The sequence below is a fragment of the Salmo salar genome, chromosome ssa15 (genome assembly GCF_905237065.1).
Source record: "Salmo salar chromosome ssa15, Ssal_v3.1, whole genome shotgun sequence".
NCBI lineage: Eukaryota > Metazoa > Chordata > Actinopteri > Salmoniformes > Salmonidae > Salmo > Salmo salar.
The window spans coordinates 9,171,255-9,189,999 of NC_059456.1; the positions used below are offsets into that span (position 1 = coordinate 9,171,255).

Genomic DNA, 18,745 nt, shown 5'->3' on the forward strand with positions numbered 1-18,745 from the left:
CCCTGATGCTGCGTATTGGCCTTTGAGAGGTTTTGAAGCCACCGGTCGGCCATATTGGCACTCCCCAGTGGGAGCAGTCCTCCATAGGAATGAATTACATTCTACAGTATTTCAATTAAATGTTTCAAGAAGAAAATTTAAAAAATGTTCTCTCAAAAATGTTTTATTTAAGGATTTTTTAGCTAAGATAATATAATTTAAAAGTATGCATTAAAGTGTCTGTAATATAACAAACGTGTCAAAAATGAATGTAGACATTTAATAAACTCATTTCTATAACTTCCAGAATATTTTTTACACCGGAGGAGGAGTACCAAGATGGAGGCCCTGTGGCTTCAACACATTGCCCCGTCGGTCATCCAGGGTTTATAAACATTGTTTCAGACACATCCTCTATTCATAATATCAGATACGCATAAGTCCACATTAATAATGTAACTGTGTTGATTTGTCTCACCTCAGGACATAATAACAGATAAACACATTTTAGTAACTGTGTCCAAAATGGCACCCAAGTAGTGCACTGTATAGAGAATTCCAGACATAGCTGGTATTCAGAATAGCAACAGGAAGGACGCTTGTGTCTTTGTAGTGACTGGGTGTATTGATACACCATCCAAAGTGTAATTAATAACTTCACCGTGCTCAAAGTGATATTCAATCTCTGCTTTTTTTTTTTTTTTTAACCCATCTACCAATAGGTGCCCTTCGTTGTGAGGCATTGAAACGTCCCTGGTCTTTGTGGTTGAATCTGTGCTAGAAATTCACTGTTCAACTGAGGGACCTTACAGAGGGACCTTACAGATAATTGTATGTGTGGGGTACAGAGATGAGGTAGTCATTCAAAAATCATGTTAAACACTATTATTGCACACAGAGTGAATCCATGCAACTTACAGTATTATCTGACTTTTTAACTTTTAACTTAAGCATTGGTTTATCTCACCTCTCATCCGCTCAGCTCGGTTGTTGATCTTGATGTTCATGGGAAGCTGTGTTGCCATGGCGAGGAGGTTCCGCTGCACCGCGTGCTGCATGAGTCTCTGTTGCTCCTCGGCCATCACCATCTTCTCTGGCGGCTCCCCGCTCTCCAGCTTGTCCCTCAGCTGCTCCAACGCTGCAGCCTGTACCGCTGCAGCCGCCTGAGCTGCCACGGCTTGGGGGTGACCTCCCAGAGACATGGGCATCCCCCCGACACGACCCGACAGACAACCCCCCATCAAGCCATCCTCTGGGATAAACAGACAGAATCATTTATTTATTTATTTATTTTACCAGGTTAGTCTCATTGAGATTAAAAATCACTTTTTCAAGAGAGAGTTTTAAAGAAGAATACTTTATAGTTTATTGTCCATTTTCTTTCTTTCAGATCTTGGGAAATGCGTATTTTGCTTTGAACCAAATCCCTGAGAAAAAGTTGGGCATTCTGTAGGCTACTGTAGGCATTTATACGCTCAGGAAGTTCTTATGGTCGTTCAGTACAGGTGTTTTCTCAGGCAGTGGTAAATACTCTGTCATGTAATGTCCGGTTTGATATTCAAACTTTCAAAATTACAACATGAGAAGTCAAATTCTGAGAGATTTTTTATTTATTTTTTTACAAGGAAATCAAATTTCCTGTGCATTGTGTCTTCACTCCATCCTGTGACATTAAATTCAACAGTCAGGTCATGGACACACACACACACACACACGTCTTTCAAATCAGTGAGCAACAAACAACACCGTCCCTATGGTAACCACAACTGCAGCACGGCAGCTTCTTCCTGGTCACATGACATGAAACAGTGCTCTGTGTCTCACCTTTCTTGATGTTGTGTCCCTGGGTCACATGTGCTCCATTGAGGGTGGACATGGCCAGGTGAGGCATGCTCATCTTCGGGGAGGAGACGATGGAGGTTGTCCCCATTGGAGAGTAGTTAAAGATGGCCGACCCGTAGCTCTGACGACGTCCCTCGCGGCGGTTACTGTCGATAGCTGCCTGGAGCTCTCCGGGGGAGCTCAGACCTCTCTTTTCACATTCGTAAGGGTAGAGGTACTTCATATACCTGTAAGAAGGGATCAGGAACAGGACATTTCACAATGTTTTATTGAAGGAGAAGTTTTACACTAAGAGGCTGCCATAATGCTTGTGTCATCCTGGATGTCAACAAGGTTACATTACGTAATTTATTACAACAGCCAACCTATAAAACATTCAAGGCTCTATTTTTAGCTGGTGTTAAGCCAGCTCCATTGTCAAATGCATTCTCGTTTACAACTTCGACCTGTTAAGGCCAGCACTCTTCTATTTTCTAACCCTATCTTCAGGTTTGGTAATTTACACGTCTTATATGAGCTTGCTTGCACTGAGGTGGGAAGGATGGCAATATATGATGTGTTTCCTTAAAAACGTGGAGCCAAAGTGCCAATTTCAGTATGCACTGCTGGGGATATTTTAGAGCAACTGAAAGCTGGTCTTTGCGGTAAAATTTGTATTGTATTTATTCCGGATTTAACGGGGATCCATAATAAATACCAATGTTACTGCTAAGACCAGCTTTCGGTTGTTCTTAAATGGAGTCCAGCAAAATTAAGGCAGTTTATACAGTTTTAAAAACATTACAATACATTCACAACAGATTTCACAACACATTAAGTGTGTGCCCAACACAAAATTAATGTGTACGTGTGTGTATAGTGCGTATGTTATTGTGTGTGTGTCTCTTCACAATCCCCGCTGTTCCATAAGGTGTATATTTACCTGTTTTCTAAATCTGATTCTACTGCTGCATCAGTTACTTGATGTGGAATAGAGTCCCATGTAGTCATGGCTCTATATAGTACTGTGCCCCTCACATAGTCTGTTCTTGACTTGGGGACTGTGAAGAGACCTCTGGTGGCATGTCTTGTGGGGTATGCATGGGTGTACGCGCTGTGTGCTAGTAGTTCAAACAGACAGCTTGGTGCATTCAACATCTCTCATAAATACAAGTTGTGATGAAGTCAATCTCTCCTCCACTTTCAGCCAGGAGAGATTGACATGCATACTATTAATGTTAGCTCTCTGTGTACATCCAACAGCCTGCCGTGCTGCCCTGTTCTGAGCCAATTGCAATTTTCCTAAGTCCCTCTTTATGGCACCTGACCACACGACTGAACAGTAGTCCAGGTGCGACAAAACTAAGGGCCTGTAGGATCTGCCTTGTTGATAGTGCTGTTAAGAAGGCAGAACAGTGCTCTGTTATGGACAGAATTCTCCCCATCTTAGCTACTTTTGTATCAATATGTTTTGACCATGACAGATTACAATCCAGGGTTACTCCAAGCAGTTTAGTCACCTCAACTTTCTCAATTTCCACATTATTCATTACAAGATTTTTTGAAGTTTAGGGTTTAGTGAATGATTTGTCCCAAATATAATGCTTTAAGTTTTATAAATATTTAGCACTAACTTATTCCTTGCCACCCACTCTGAAAATAACTGCAGCTCTTCTTAAGTGTTGCAGTCATTTCAGTCGCTGTAGTAGCTGACGTGTATAGTGTTGAGTCATCCGCATACATAGACAAAGCCAGTGGCATGTCGTTAGTAAAGATTGAAACAAGTAAGGGGCCTAGACAGCTTCCCTGGGGAATTCCTGATTCTACCTGAATTATGTTGGATAGGCTTCCATTAAAGAACACCCTCTGTGTTCTGTTAGACTGGTAACTTTTTATTTACAATATAGCAGGGGGTGTAAAGCCACAACACATACATTTTTCCAGCAGCAGACTATGATCGATAATTTCAAAAGCCCCACTGAAGTCTAACAAAAAAGCCCCCACAAAATGTTTATCATAAATTCTCTCAGCCAATCATAACTAATTTCTGTAAGTGTTATGCTGTGCTTGTTGAATGTCCTTTCCAATAAGCGTGCTGAAAGTCTGTTGTCAAGTTGTTTACTGTGGGGTGGCAGGTAGCCTAGTGGTTAGAGCGTTGGAATAGTAACCGAAAGGTTGCAAGATCGAATCCCCGAGCTGAATAGGTAAAAATCTGTTGTTCTGCCCCTGAACAAGGCAGTTAACCAACTGTTCTTAGGCTGTCATTGAAATTGTTATTAACTGACTTGCCCAGTTGAATAAAATAGAATCGTATCTGGTCAAACACCATTTTTTCCAAAAGTTTACTATGGGCTGATTAGTCGGCTATTTGAGCCAGTAAAGGGGGCTTTACTATTCTTAGGTACCGGAATGACTTTTGCTTCCCTCCAAGCCTGAGGGCTCACACTTTCTAGTAGACTTAAATTGAAGATATGACAAATAGAATTGGCAATATTGTCTGTTAATATCCACAGTCATTTTCCATCCAAGTTGTCAGACCCCGGTGGCTTGTCATTGTTGATATACAACAATAATTTTTTCACGTCTTCCAAAATTACAATGCTTGTCTTTAATAATTTGGTAAGATATACTTGGATGTGTAGTGTCAGCGTTTGTTACTTGCATGTCATGCCTAAGTTTGCTAACCTTGCCAACGAAAAAAACATTAAAGTAGTTGGCAATATCAGTGTGTTTTGTGATGAATGAGCCATCTGATTCAATGAATGATGGAGCCGAGTTTGCCTTGTTGCCCTAAATTTCATTTAAGGTGCTCCAAAGCTTTTTACTATCATTCTTTATATAATTTATATTTGTTTCATAGTATAGTTTCTTCTTCTTTTTGTTTTGTTTAGTCACATGATTTCTCAATTTGCAGTACGTTTGCCAACCAGTTCTGCTGCCTTTTGCCTATACATGTTGATGATTTCATTCCTGTACTGTTTGTAACTACCCTGCTAGATTGACTGATAACCTGAACCAGGTTGCAGGCACTGGTTACAGTTTCAAGATTTTTCTTGAGTGGGCAGCTTGATAAAAGCCAGTCAATATTTAAATCACCCAGAAAATATACCTCTCTGTTGATATCACATTCATTATCAAGCATTTCATCCGTTATCCAGATACTGACTGTTAGCACTTGGTGGTCTATAGCAGCTTCTCACCAGAATGGGCTTTAGCACTTTTCTGGGATGCTTGCTTGTTTTCATTACTTTACTGGGAAGCTTAGGAGAAGTAGATATTCTCATTTTATTTATGTTAGTGCAGGGTGAGCTGCATACAGTGGACTTCCTACTAGGGCACACCACCTCAGTGCTAACAGTATACATCTGGTCATAGGCACATGATTACTGTCTTCAGGGCAGTTAGAGGGACATACAGAATATATTCAGACTTTTTCCATATTTTTTATGTTACAGCCTCAATCTAAAATTGATTAAATTGTTTTTTCTCCCCCTCATCAATCTACACACAATACCACATAATAACAAATATAAACACTGAAATATCACTTTTATGTAAGTATTCAGATCCTTTACTCAGTAGTTTTGTTGAAGCACCTTTGGCAGCGATTATAGCCTCGGGTAGTCTTGGGTATGCAGCTACAAGCTTGGCAAACCTGTGGAGTTTTTCCCATTCTTCTCTGCATATCCTCTTAAACTCTGTCAGGTTGGATGGGGAGAATCGCTGCACAGCTATTTTAGGGTCTCTCCAGAGATGTTCGATTGGGTTCAAGTCCGGACTCTGGCTGGGGCACTCAAGTTCATTAAGCGACTTGTCCCGAAGCCACTCCTGCATTGTCTTGGCTGTGTGCTTAGGGTCGTTGTGCTATTGGAAGGTGAACCTTCGCCCCAGTCTGAGGTCCTGTGCGCTCTGGAGCAGGTTTTCATCAAGGATATCTCTGTACTTTTCTCCATTCATCTTTCCCTCGATCCTGACAAGTCTCCCAGTCCCTTTCGCTGAAAAACATCCCCACAGCATGATGCTGCCACCACCATGCTTCACCGCAAGGATGGTGCCAAGTTTCCTCCAGACTTGATGCTTAGCATTCAAGCTTGGTTTATTGACCAGAGAATTGTTTCTCGTGGTCTGAGAGTCCTTTATGTGCCTTTTGGCAAACTCCAAGCGGGCTGTTCAGTACCTTTTGCTAAGGAGTCTGGACACTCTACCATAAAGGCCTGATTGGTGGAGTGCTGCAGAGATGGTTGTCCTTCTGGAAGGTTCTCCCATCTCCATAGAGGAACTCTAGAGCTCTGTCAGAGTGACCATCTGGTTCTTGGTCACCTCCCTGACCAAGGCCCTTCTCCACCGATTGCTCAGTTTGGCCAAGTGGCCAGCACTAGGAAGAGTCTTGGTGATTCCAACCTTCTTCCATTTAAGAGTAATGGAGACCACAGTGTTAATGGTGACCTTCAATTCTGCAGAAATGTGTTGGTACCCTTCCCCAAATCTGTGCCTCGACACAATCCTGTCTTTGAGCTCTACGAACAATTCCTTCGACCTCATGGCTTGGTTTTTGCTGTGACATGCACTGTCAACTGTGGGACCTTATATAGACAGGTATGTGCCTTTACAAATCATGTCCAATCAATTGAATTTACAACAAAGTAAATTAGGTCAATTGTAGAAACATCTCAAGGATGATCAATGAAACAGGATACACCTGAGCTCAATTTCGAGTCTCATAGCAAAGGGTCTGAATACTTATGTAAATGAGGTATCTGTTTTTATTTTTAATAAATTTGCAAAAAATGTCTAAAAACCTGTTTTCACTTCGTCATTATTTGATATTGTGTGTAGATTGATGAGTGAAATAAAACGTATTTAATCATTTTTAGAATAAGGCTGTAATGTAACAAAATGTGGAAAAAGTCAAGGGGTCTGAATACTTTCCGAATGCACTGTATACCAACAGGCTTTCTTCTGTTCTGCACTTCATTGTGGTCAGGACTGTACAGTTAATTCCCCTTCTTCTCCAACTCTATCATTATCATGCATTATCTAGGTTAGGATGGCCGTAATGGTAGTAATGGTAGTCAACATAATGAATGTTATTGTGCCAATCAAGTGTCTGCTAAAACATAATAACAGTTACTGTACAGCAGTGGTGATGATTGGATATGTGTTTCTAAGAATAACAACAGGCTGGGTGTTAGATAAAATCTAAGTCCAAACCTTACATAACATTATGGTGTATTCTGAATCAACTGTAGTATTAATACAGACACCTATCTAATCATATATCTAATCATACTGTATATCTAGTCATATATAACATAATATATCTAATCATATATGTAATCATAGATCTCATATAACACTTGTGGTTCCTGTACCACTAACTGTAGAGTGAAGTGATATGCGATGGCCCTACAGGTTATGAGGTTATTTATCGCCAGCGGTGTCACTCACTGTGTTCGCAGGGTGAACGCTGCACTGGTAATGGAGGTAGGGAGGTTGAGGCCTTTGGTGATCTCACGCCATATTTTCTTATTGATGACCTCCACTAAGCCGCCTTTTTCTGTGACCAGCTTGTAGAGCGTGTACAGATCCAACACCTGCTTGGCCATGATAGGAATACGATTCACTGGAGTCCCTGTAGAGACAAAACACAATATCCACAATCAATGCTATTAACTTCAGTCCATCGACAGAGAGGGTTTCCTCGCTAGCTGTGGCTTATAAAGCCAATTTATCTGGAAGCAGTCCAATAGCTGACAGCTTGGTTAACAAAACATATTACTTTTTGAAAAACTCCCCCTTGACTTTTTATACAGCGTTTTATTAAAAGGGGGCAATCTGTGTTTGCTAAATATATTTTTTGACATTTAAATTATCGATATATATACCCGCTGATTCTTGAAGAATATAACTTATAAATGCCTCATGATCTTAGTTCAACTGTTGTACCTAGGGTTGCAAAGCTACCGGTAATTTATCAAAGTTACCGGAATCTTCAGTAATTTTGGTAATTAACAGAAAATCAATAACTTTAAAACAATTAATTCATATATAATATTCATTTTGTATATCTGTGTCCATATTGTCCATGATTTTCTAGTAGATAGACCATATGGTTCAAGAGAAAATTGTCTAATTAATGAAAAAAATATCAAATCATTACCGGGATTATTTTTAAATTAACTCTGCAACTATTGCAATTATTTACTTTTTTCACAACTACCACCAGTTTGACGGAAAAACATTGACAAAAAAATACATACTGACATAAACCAGGTTTCCATCCAATTCGCGACAGATTTTCATGAGAATATTCATAAAAAAGTAATATGCTTATTTTCCCCACCAGAAATATTTCCATCCAATTGACTTGTTGCAGATAAACGACTGTGCGTGATGACGTAGCGCACGTAAAAATACACATTTTGCGGGTTAAATTACCATGTACTGAATAATAAAAAAAATATACAAGTTAAATTAGGTTGCATCACATTTTCAAATCTACTGAGGATTTTCTCACACACAAAAAAAATGTAGCATTATACTGTATAACGAGTGTGCCGACACCGGTATTTGCACATGCGCTCTAGCCAAAGGTGCACATGTGCATTACCTGTTGACTAGAGCGCGTTTAGCCAACATGATGTGCATATTATGAACTAAAGAGCGACATTATGTTGTATGTGTTAAATGCAACCAAGCGTCCATGATCATGTCACCCGGAATAAGACCCTCGATATGTATCGGAAAGGACGAATCAAGATCGTCACTTTGCACTTTCACATGTTATTCCTCATCATTTATTTCATCTGTAGCCTAATAAACTGCATGCTTTCCCGAGTCGTGACTCCAAGTTTACTTTGATAGGATGGTTATTATATCAATATTTGCGCATAAAAGCGTTTCCACCGATATCATTAATTTTACTAACCAGGTTTCCATCCAAAGTATCTATGCCAGTAAAATAAAAGTCGGATAAAAAAAAAATTACAGGCCTGATGGAAACAGAACCTTTTTCTATAAACTTTCCAAAAGTCGAAAAAACTAAATAGTGTAACGACCCATACGCTGGACAAGGTGGGATCTTTTTGTGTTGGTAAAATCATTGCGAGAAATGTCGGTGGAAACGCTTGTATGCGCAAAAAAAATGTATATAATAACCAATATATCGAAGTACATTTGTAGTCACACGATGACATGTTGTGGAGTCCTCCCACTACGACTCATCAGGAAATCAAACAGTTTATTATGCCGCGTTCAAAACAACTGAGAACTCAGAACTTGGAAATATCCGATTTACATCTTCATTGCGTTCAAGACAACTGGGAATTCGAAAAGAACGAACTCCGACTAAAAAATCCAACTCCGAATTCCAAGTCGGTAACTCTGGCCTCTTTCTAGACCTCCGTTTTACCGACCTGAAGATCACTGACATCATGATTAGACCTCGTTTTTATCCGAGTTCCCAGTTGTCATGAAAGCACCATTTAGGCTACAGATTAAATAAATGAGGATGAACGTCGCAGGGTGGTAAACGTGAAAGGTGATGAGTTTGACGCTCATTTCCAAGTAAATATCGATGGTCTTATTCTGGTAACATGATAATCGATGCTTGGCTGCGTTTGAATTTAAAAAAAAAAAAATCTTGCCTTTTTGGCCATAATAATCTCATCATGTACTGTAGGCTATACATGCGCTCCAGCCAGCATTTTTTTTTTATGTGCACTACATCATCACGCACATACTTTTATCAGCAACAAGTCAATTTGATTGTAACATGTCGCTTGTGGGAAAATGCACATAATTGTTTTTAATGCGGATTTTAGAATATTGACATGGAAATCTGTCTCAAAAGATCCCATCTTGTCTAGTGTATTTTGTTTTGTTGACATTTGTAAAGTTTACCGTAAACAAAATTATGTCATGACATTTTTTTATCCTCACATGTACTTTACTCGCATAAAAAGGTTGGATGGAAAGCTGGTTATAGTAAAAAAATATATATACATCTGTAAATAAAATATATATCAAATATATTTTACGCTGGAAACCTCATATTAAACACTAATGGTATTCACTAAATTGACAGTTTGTATTTAGGATAATGTTTTATAGCTTTGCCATTCTGTTTTATTAGAAAATCATCTCATTTGAGGATTTTGAATATTTTACATGTGATAAGGCCACACAGAGGGCCAGAGATTATTACAGATACCTGTGGTCATCTGAAGTAGAGACCAGAGATTATTACAGATACCTGTGATCATCTGAAGAAGAGACCAGAGATTATTACAGATACCTGTGATCATCTGAAGTAGAGGGTCAGAGATTATTACAGATACCTGTGATCATCTGAAGTATAAACCAGAGATTATTACAGATACCCGTGATAATCTGAAGTAGAAACCAGAGATTATTACAGATACCTGTGATTTTTTAAAACATTTTATTTCACCTTTATTTAACCAGGTAGGCAAATTGAGAACAAGTTCTCATTTACAATTGCGACCTGGCCAAGATAAAGCAAGCAGTTTGACACATACAACAACACAGAGTTAGACATGGAGTAAAACAAACATACAGTCAATAATATAGTAGAAAAATAGGTCTATATACAAAGTGAGCAAATGAGGTGAGATAAGGGAGGTAAAGGCAAAAAGGCCATGGTGGCAAAGTAAATACAATATAGCAAGTAAAACACTGGAATGGTAGATTTGCAGTGGAAGAAAGCGCAAAGTAGAAATCGAAATAATGGGGTGCAAAGGAGCAAAATAAATAAATAAATAAATACAGTAGGGAAAGAGGTAGTTGTTTGGGCTAAATTATAGATGGGCTATGTACAGGTGCAGTAATCTGTGAGCTGCTCTGACAGCTGGTGCTTAAAGCTAGTGAGGGAGATAAGTGTTTCCAGTTTTAGAGATTTTTGTAGTTCGTTCCAGTCATTGGCAACAGAGAACTGGAAGGAGAGGCGGCCGAAGGAGGAATTGGCTTTGGGGGTGACCAGAGAGATATACCTGCTGGAGCGCGTGCTACAGGTGGGTGCTGCTATGGTGACCAGCGAGCTGAGATAAGGGGGAACTTTACCTAGCAAAGACTTATAGATGACCTGGAGCCAGTGGGTTTGGCGACGAGTATGAAGCGAGGGCCAGCCAACGAGAGCGTACAGGTCGCAGTGGTGGGTAGTATATGGGGCTTTGGTGACAAAACAGATGGCACTGTGATAGACTGCATCCAATTTATTGAGTAGGGTATTGGAGGCTATTTTGTAAATGACATCGCCGAAGTCGAGGATCGGTAGGATGGTCAGTTTTACGAGGGTATGTTTGGCAGCATGAGTGAAAGATGCTTTGTTGCGAAATAGGAAGCCAATTCTAGATTTAACTTTGTATTGGAGTTGTTTGATGTGAGTCTGGAAGGAGAGTTTACAGTCTAACCAGACACCTAGGTATTTGTAGTTGTCCCCATATTCTAAATCAGAACCGTCCAGAGTAGTGATGCTGGACGGGCGGGCAGGTGCGGGCAGCGATCATCTGAAGTAGAGGGCCAGAGATTATTACAGATACCTGTGATCATCTGAAGTAGAAACCAGAGATTATTACAGATACCTGTGATCATCTGAAGAAGAGGGCCAGAGATTATTACAGATACCTGTGATCATCTGAAGAAGAGACCAGAGATTATTACAGATACCTGTGATCATCTGAAGAAGAGACCAGAGATTATTACAGATACCTGTGATCATCTGAAGTAGAAACCAGAGATTATTACAGACACCTGTGATCATCTGAAGTAGCGGGCCAGAGATTATTACAGATACCTGTGATCATCTGAAGAAGAGACCATAGATTATTACAGATACCTGTGATCATCTGAAGTAGAAACCAGAGATTATTACAGATACCTGTGATCATCTGAAGTACCCTAAAGGGCCACCAAATGCATTGTCAATGATTTCATAAAATCTTTGCAAAATACCACAATTCTGGTATTTTACTGGTAAACCTTGAAAGTTTCCAGTAATATACCCTCTCTTTGCAACCCTTGAGCTACCCCATCACTACCCTATATGCTTGTTTTACCTTTGTCCGTAAATAATGCAATGCAAGCCTCAAAGCATGGTTTGGTGGGCGGCAGGTAGCCTAGCCAGGTAGCCTAGTGGTTAGAGCGTTGGACTTGTAACCTGAAAGGTTGCAAGATCGAATCCCTGAGCTGACAAGGTAAAAATCTGGCCTTCTGCCCCTGAACAAGGCAGTTAACCCACTGTTCCTAGGCTTTCATTGAAAATAAGAATTTGTTCTTAACTGACTTGCCTAGTTAAAAAAAGAATAATAATAATTGTTAAAACTATAATGTTGACATCATGGATGGTCAGTCCTTGATTCCATTGCTCTGTCTACTGAATAGAGTGTGATATCATTTCTCCAGCCCCGCCCCTCAGCTGTTAACCAAAATAAAAGGGGTGAGTGCTTTATTATTGTTTCAACTGCAAAACTGCCCCTTTAATGCATCCTCTAGGTTATATAAATACTGCCCCTTTAATGCATCCTCTATGTTATATAAATACTGCCCCTTTAATGCCTCCTCTATGTTATATAAATACTGCCCCTTTAATGCCTCCTCTATGTTATATAAATACTGCCCCTTTAATGCCTCCTCTAGGTTATATAAATACTGCCTCTTTAATGCATCCTCTATGTTATATAAATACTGCCCCTTTAATGCCACCTCTATGTTATATAAATACTGCCCCTTTAATGCAACCTCTATGTTATATAAATACTGCCCCTTTAATGCGTCCTCAATGTTATATAAATACTGCCCCTTTAATGCCACCTCTATGTTATATAAATACTGCCCCTTTAATGCATCCTCTATGTTATATAAATACTGCCCCTTTCATGCCTCCATGTTATATAAATACTGCCCCTTTAATGCCTCCTCTATGTTATATAAATACTGCCCCTTTAATGCCTCCTCTATGTTACTATTGTACGTGTAGAATTTAAATACACCTTTAGCTATGAAATGAACATTGCTTTAAACATTCAACTTCTTTTTAAAGAAGCAATCACTGTTCAACCCTAAACTTCATTCCACTCTGGCCTCAACCCTGCTAACCTAACCCTGACCTGACCCTAAGCTTTATTCCACTCAGGTCTTAATTAGTAGGGTATAAGGAGGCAGATAATAATTTGTACTATGCAGTTTAAAGGGTCGGCCGTAAAGAGGGACAGGGTCGGTCCTTTGTGAGCAGCCTGACCCTGAGATAATGAACCTGTATTTTGCTGATAGAGTTCCATTGTACCCATCGAGTTTACCATATAATGGCAATCAATACCTGCAGAAATATAGTGCAAACAGCAGCAAGCAGCGCAGGGCCATACACCGGAGGAGAGGAGGAGGAGAGGGGGAGGAGAGGGGGAGGAGAGGAGGTGAAGTATCGTCTGAAGAGGTAAAAACACATAAATTAAGGCTGGTAATTATGGGATGGCTTGGCTGGCAGCAGAACCGACTGTGGAGAGAGACAACATTAAAACTAGAGATTTATCCTGTCTCTCCGACCAGGACAATACTGGCCATTATATCTAAAGTAGCACCACCCAAAGCCTATCTATCGCCGTTTCCAACTCCACACTAAACTGTCTATATATCACGGCTGTATGGTGAAAGTGGTCTCAGGAGGAGTGGGGTGATTCTAAATAATTAAAAGGACTTCTCAAAAGGTTAACGGACGTACTTGGGAGTTCTCTCATAATTAAGATGGAGATGCTTGATTGACTGTAGTGTAACATTCAGCTTGGCGTTACTACAGTTAAGAGGTGTTTATTGGGTGGTTTTACAGTGTCACAATGCGGTACGTACAGTGCAGTAGGTTTAATACTAGGACACATGACGGTAATGAGAAGATAAACATAAAGAAGAAAAAAAACCTTTAATACACCCTCACGAAGACATACTGTTACTCCATCCCATTCTCACTGGTGATAATGCAAAGCCGTTGCCTTGATCTATAAAACTATTATTTATCCGGATCCACAATGGCCAACCAAACGAGCGCCGGGCAATAAATAAAAAAAGACCTGGCCCAGAAAGTCTTTTGTCTGTTAGAATCTGACCTAACCAAGACAGGCCTCTTAAAACCAGATTTATGTGCTTTCAATACCCGGCGTGATGTATTCGTCTCTCCCGATTCCCTGAAAGGGATATGAAGAATAAAAGAGGAGAGTAGGAGAGGACAGTCTTTTGTCAGCAGAGACGATGCGATCAGGTTCATGGATCACGTTGACAATGAGGAATGGCAGGCGGGAGGAAAAACACCTCGTATACGACTCCTCTAAGGGACTAACGACGGCACCGCAGTCCTCTAGTTAATCACTCACTTTCTAAAAGATTGCAGTGTGTAATTGGAGCTTGCAGAGGGAATCGGGACTTTTAATAGAGCCGAGTAATCGTCATCTTTTCGCTCGGCTTCGTCGCCGATGCGTTCAGTTCGCACCTTTTGCAGCGGGCCAGTAATGGGACTGGCCAGAGGAGTTTCTCCTCTTCATTGACTTGGCTCTTTTAACCTGTGAAATGAAGGATTAATGTGACGCAGCTAGCAGGAAAACAACTGTTTATCTACATGTGGACAGCCCATCTAATTGGAATGACGCTTCAGTAGTTTCTTACATTTAGATTTTACTGTTGTTCATTTAGCAGACGCTCTTATCCAGAGTGATTTACAATCAGTGCAAACAGCTGACTGGGTTAGGGAGGGCCCATACAGCATGAACCTAGCATTCAGCATGAACCTAGCATTCAGTATGAACCTAGAATACAGTATGAACCTAGAATACAGTATGAACCTAGAATAGAACTCTATTGTCCAGCCGAACATGGAAACTGTAGGGATGTTTTCCTCTGTCTGTCTGTCTGTCTGTCTGTCTGTCTGTCTGTCTGTCTGTCTGTCTGTCTGTCTGTCTGTCTGTCTGTCTGTCTGTCTGTCTGTCTGTCTGTCTGTCTGTCTGTCTGTCTGTCTGTCCTTGTCGCTCTGTCTGTCTCTGTCTCTGAAGCACAGAAGTTGTACCACCTATAGTTTCCAGCAGGATATTTAGTGTTGTGGCAATAGAAGCCTGGAACCATTCTTTAAAGCTTAGCTGTCTTCTCTTCTGTCCCTTAGTATTCCAGATAATTACATTAGCTGAGACAAAAATTGACTGACTTATTCAACAGAAAGTGCTGATGGTGGTTTCTGGGGCGGTAATCAATTAATACCCACAACCCCCAACAGCCTGGAGGAGAAAGACAGTCCATCACACAGGATATTTATCAGTACACAAAAGACAGTAACACCACCATTGTTTTGTCTGCTTTTGATGAGAGCAGCTCAAAACGCCATCACTCATTGGACCAGACACGAGGTCCAGGAGGCTGACGTTCAGGAGGCTGAGGTCCAGGAGACTGAGGTCCAGGAGACTGAGATACAGGAGGCTGAGGTTCAGGAGACTGAGGTCCAGGAGACTGAGGTACAGGAGGCTGAGGTACAGGACGCTGAGTATCAGGAGGCTGAGGTTCAGGAGGCTGAGGTACAGGAGGCTGAGGTACAGGAGGCTGAGGTCCAGGAGGCTGAGGTACAGGACGCTGAGGTTCAGGAGGCTGAGGTACAGGAGGCTGAGGTACAGGAGGCTGAGGTCCAGGAGACTGAGGTACAGGATACTGAGGTACAGGAGACTGAGATCCAGGAGGCTGAGGTCCAGGAGGCTGAGGTACAGGATGCTGAGGTTCAGGAGACTGAGGTACAGGAGGCTGAGATCCAGGAGACTGAGGTCCAGGAGGCTGAGGTCCAGGAGACTGAGGTCCAGGAGGCTGAGATCCAGGATACTGAGGTCCAGGACACTGAGGTCCAGGAGACTGAGATCCAGGAGGCTGAGATCCAGGATACTGAGGTCCAGGACACTGAGGTCCAGGAGACTGAGGTCCAGGAGGCTGAGATCCAGGATACTGAGGTCCAGGACACTGAGGTCCAGGAGACTGAGGTCCAGGAGGCTGAGATCCAGGATATTGAGGTCCAGGACACTGAGGTCCAGGAGACTGAGATCCAGGAGGCTGAGGTCCAGGAGACTGAGATCCAGGAGGCTGAGGTCCAGGAGATTGAGGTACTGGAGGCTGAGGTACAGGGCCAGGCACAAAGCTAAGGATTCGATAAAATGCAGATTTTATCGAAGAAATGGAAGCAGTTTTACGGGCGCCCAACCAATTGTGTTATTATGTGGGGGTTTTTCGCGTAATTTGTAACTTATTTTGTATATAATGTTTCTGCCACCGTATCTTACGGCAAAAAAGAGCTTCTGGATATCAGGACAGCGATCACTCACCTCGGATTAGACAAAGATTTTTTCTTCAATAAGCAGGACACACAGGACATACTTCAAACACCCGACAAGGCCAACATCCCAGTTATTGGCAAGAGGAAGAGATGCAGGTACAGAGGACACAGAGCGGGGTGCCTCGTAAGAATCCGCAGAAGGTGAGGGGGAAAGCTGCCGTTACATCAATATTACTCGCCAACGTGCAATCATTGGACAATAAATTAGACATGGTCCGGTCACGAATATCCTACCAACGGGACATCAAAAACTGTAACATCTTATGTTTCACGGAATCGTGACTGAATGATGACATGGATATTCAGCTAGCGGGATATACGCTGCACCGGCAGGATAGAACAGCACACTCCGGTAAGACGAGGGGGGGCAGTCTGTGCATATTTGTAAACAACAGCTGGTGCACAAAATCTAAGGAAGTCTCTAGATTTTGCTCGCCTGAAGTAGAGTATCTTATGATAAACTGCAGACCACACTATTTGCCAAGAGGGTTCTCAACTATACTTTGTGAGCTGATTATTTACCACCACAGACAGATGCTGGCACTGAGACCGCACTCAGCCAGCTGTATAAGGAAATAAGCATACAGGAAACCGCTCGCCCAGAGGCGGCGCTCCTAGTGGCCGGAGACTTTAATGCAGGGAAACTTAAATTAGTTCTACCAAATCTCTATCAACATGTTAAATGTGCAACCAGAGGGAAAACAATTCTAGATCACATGTACTCCACACACAGAGATGCGTACAAAGCTCTCCCTCGCTCTTCATTTGGTAACTCTGACCACAATTCTATCCTCCTGATTCCTGCTTACAAGAAAAAACTAAAGCAGAAAGCAACCGTGACTCTGACTATAAAAAAAGGGGTCAGATGAAGCAGATACTAAACTACAGGACTGTTTTGCTATCACAGACTGCAACATGTTCCGGGATTCTTCCGATGGCATTGAGGCGTACATCACATCAGTGACTGGCTTTATCAATAAGTGCATCGAGGACGTCGTCCCCACAGTGACTGTACGTACATACCCCAACCAGAAGCCATGGATTACAGGCAACATTCGCACTGAGCTAAAGGGTAGAGCTGCCGCTTTCAACCCGGAAGCTTATAAGAAATCCTGCTATGCCCTCCGACGAACCATCAAACAGGCAAAGCATCAATACAGGGCTAAGATTGAATCATACTACACCAGCTCCGATGCTCGTCTTATGTGGCAGGGCTTGCAAACTATTACAGACTACAAAGGGAAGAACAGCCGTGAGCTGCCCAGTGACACGAGCCTACCAGACGAGCTAAATCACTTCTATGCTTGCTTCGAGGCAAGCAACACTGAGGCATGCATGAGAGCATCAGCTGTTCCGGACGACTGTGTGATCACGCTCTCCGTAGCTGACGTGAGTAAGACCTTTAAACAGGTCAAAATGTCTGCGGGTCCAGACGATTTACCAGGACGTGTGCTCCGGGCATGTGCTGACTAACTGGCAGGTGTCTTCACTGACATTTTCAACATGTCCCTGATTGAGTCTGTAATGCCAACATGTTTCAAGCAGACCACCATAGTCCCTGTGCCCAAGAACACTAAGGCAACCTGCCTAAATGACTACAGACCCGTAGAACTCACGTCCGTAGCAATGAAGTGCTTTGAAGGTCTGGTAATGGCTCACATCAACTCCATTATCCCAGAAACCCTAGACCCACTCCAATTTACATACCGCCCAAACAGATCCACAGATGATGCAATCTCTATTGCACTCCACACTGCCCTTTAACACCTGGACAAAAGGAACAGCCACGTGAGAATGCTATTCATTGACTACAGCTCAGCGTTCAACACCATAGTACCCTCAAAGCTCATCACTAAGCTAAGGACCCTGGGACTAAACACCTCCCTCTGCAACTGGATCCTGGACTTCCTGACGGGCCGCCCCCAGGTGGTGAGGGTAGGTAGCAACACATCTGCCACGCTGATCCTCAACACTGGAGCCCCTCAGGGGTGCATGCTCAGTCCCCTCCTGTACTCCCTGTTCACCTACGACAGCGTGGCCAGGCACGACTCCAACGCCATCATTAAGTTTGTAGACGACACAACAGCGGTAGGCCTGATCAACGACGAGACAGCCTATAGGGAGGAGGTCAGAGACCTGGCCGGGTGGTGCCAGAATAACAACCTATCCCTAGACTGTTCTCTCTACTACCGCATTGCAAGCGGTACCGGAGCGCCAAGTCTAGGACCAAAAGGCTTCTCAACAGTTTTTACCCCCAAGCCATAAGACTCCAAGACAGGTAATCAAATGGCTACCCAGACTATTTGCATTGTGTGCCCCCCCTTTTACGCTGCTGCTACTCTGTTTATCATATATGCAGTCACTTCAATTAGCCCAACTAACCGGTGCCCCCGCACATTGGCTACCCAGACTATGTGCATTGTGTCTCGCCACCCACCACCCACCAACCCCTCTTTCACACTATTGCTACTCTCTGTTATCATATATGCATAGTCACTTTAACCATACCTACATGTACATACTACCTCAATCAGCCCGATTAACCAGTGCCTGTAAATAGCCTCGCTACTGTTATTTTTCACT

At 42.1% G+C, this 18,745-nt stretch overlaps 1 protein-coding gene across 2 annotated transcripts in view; it reads right to left on the bottom strand.

Moving 5' to 3' along the window:
* LOC106570942 (AT-rich interactive domain-containing protein 3A) overlaps positions 1-18,745 on the bottom strand; it is a 210,536-nt gene that overhangs the window by 10,797 nt on the left and 180,994 nt on the right. For both annotated transcript variants that reach the window (XM_045695444.1, XM_045695443.1), the window contains 3 exons: positions 7,249-7,432; positions 1,804-2,048; positions 947-1,231 (listed from right to left, as the gene is read on the bottom strand). In XM_045695444.1, the coding sequence (XP_045551400.1) occupies positions 947-1,231; positions 1,804-2,048; positions 7,249-7,432 (714 nt within the window). The remainder of the gene's footprint in view (positions 1-946; positions 1,232-1,803; positions 2,049-7,248; positions 7,433-18,745) is intronic.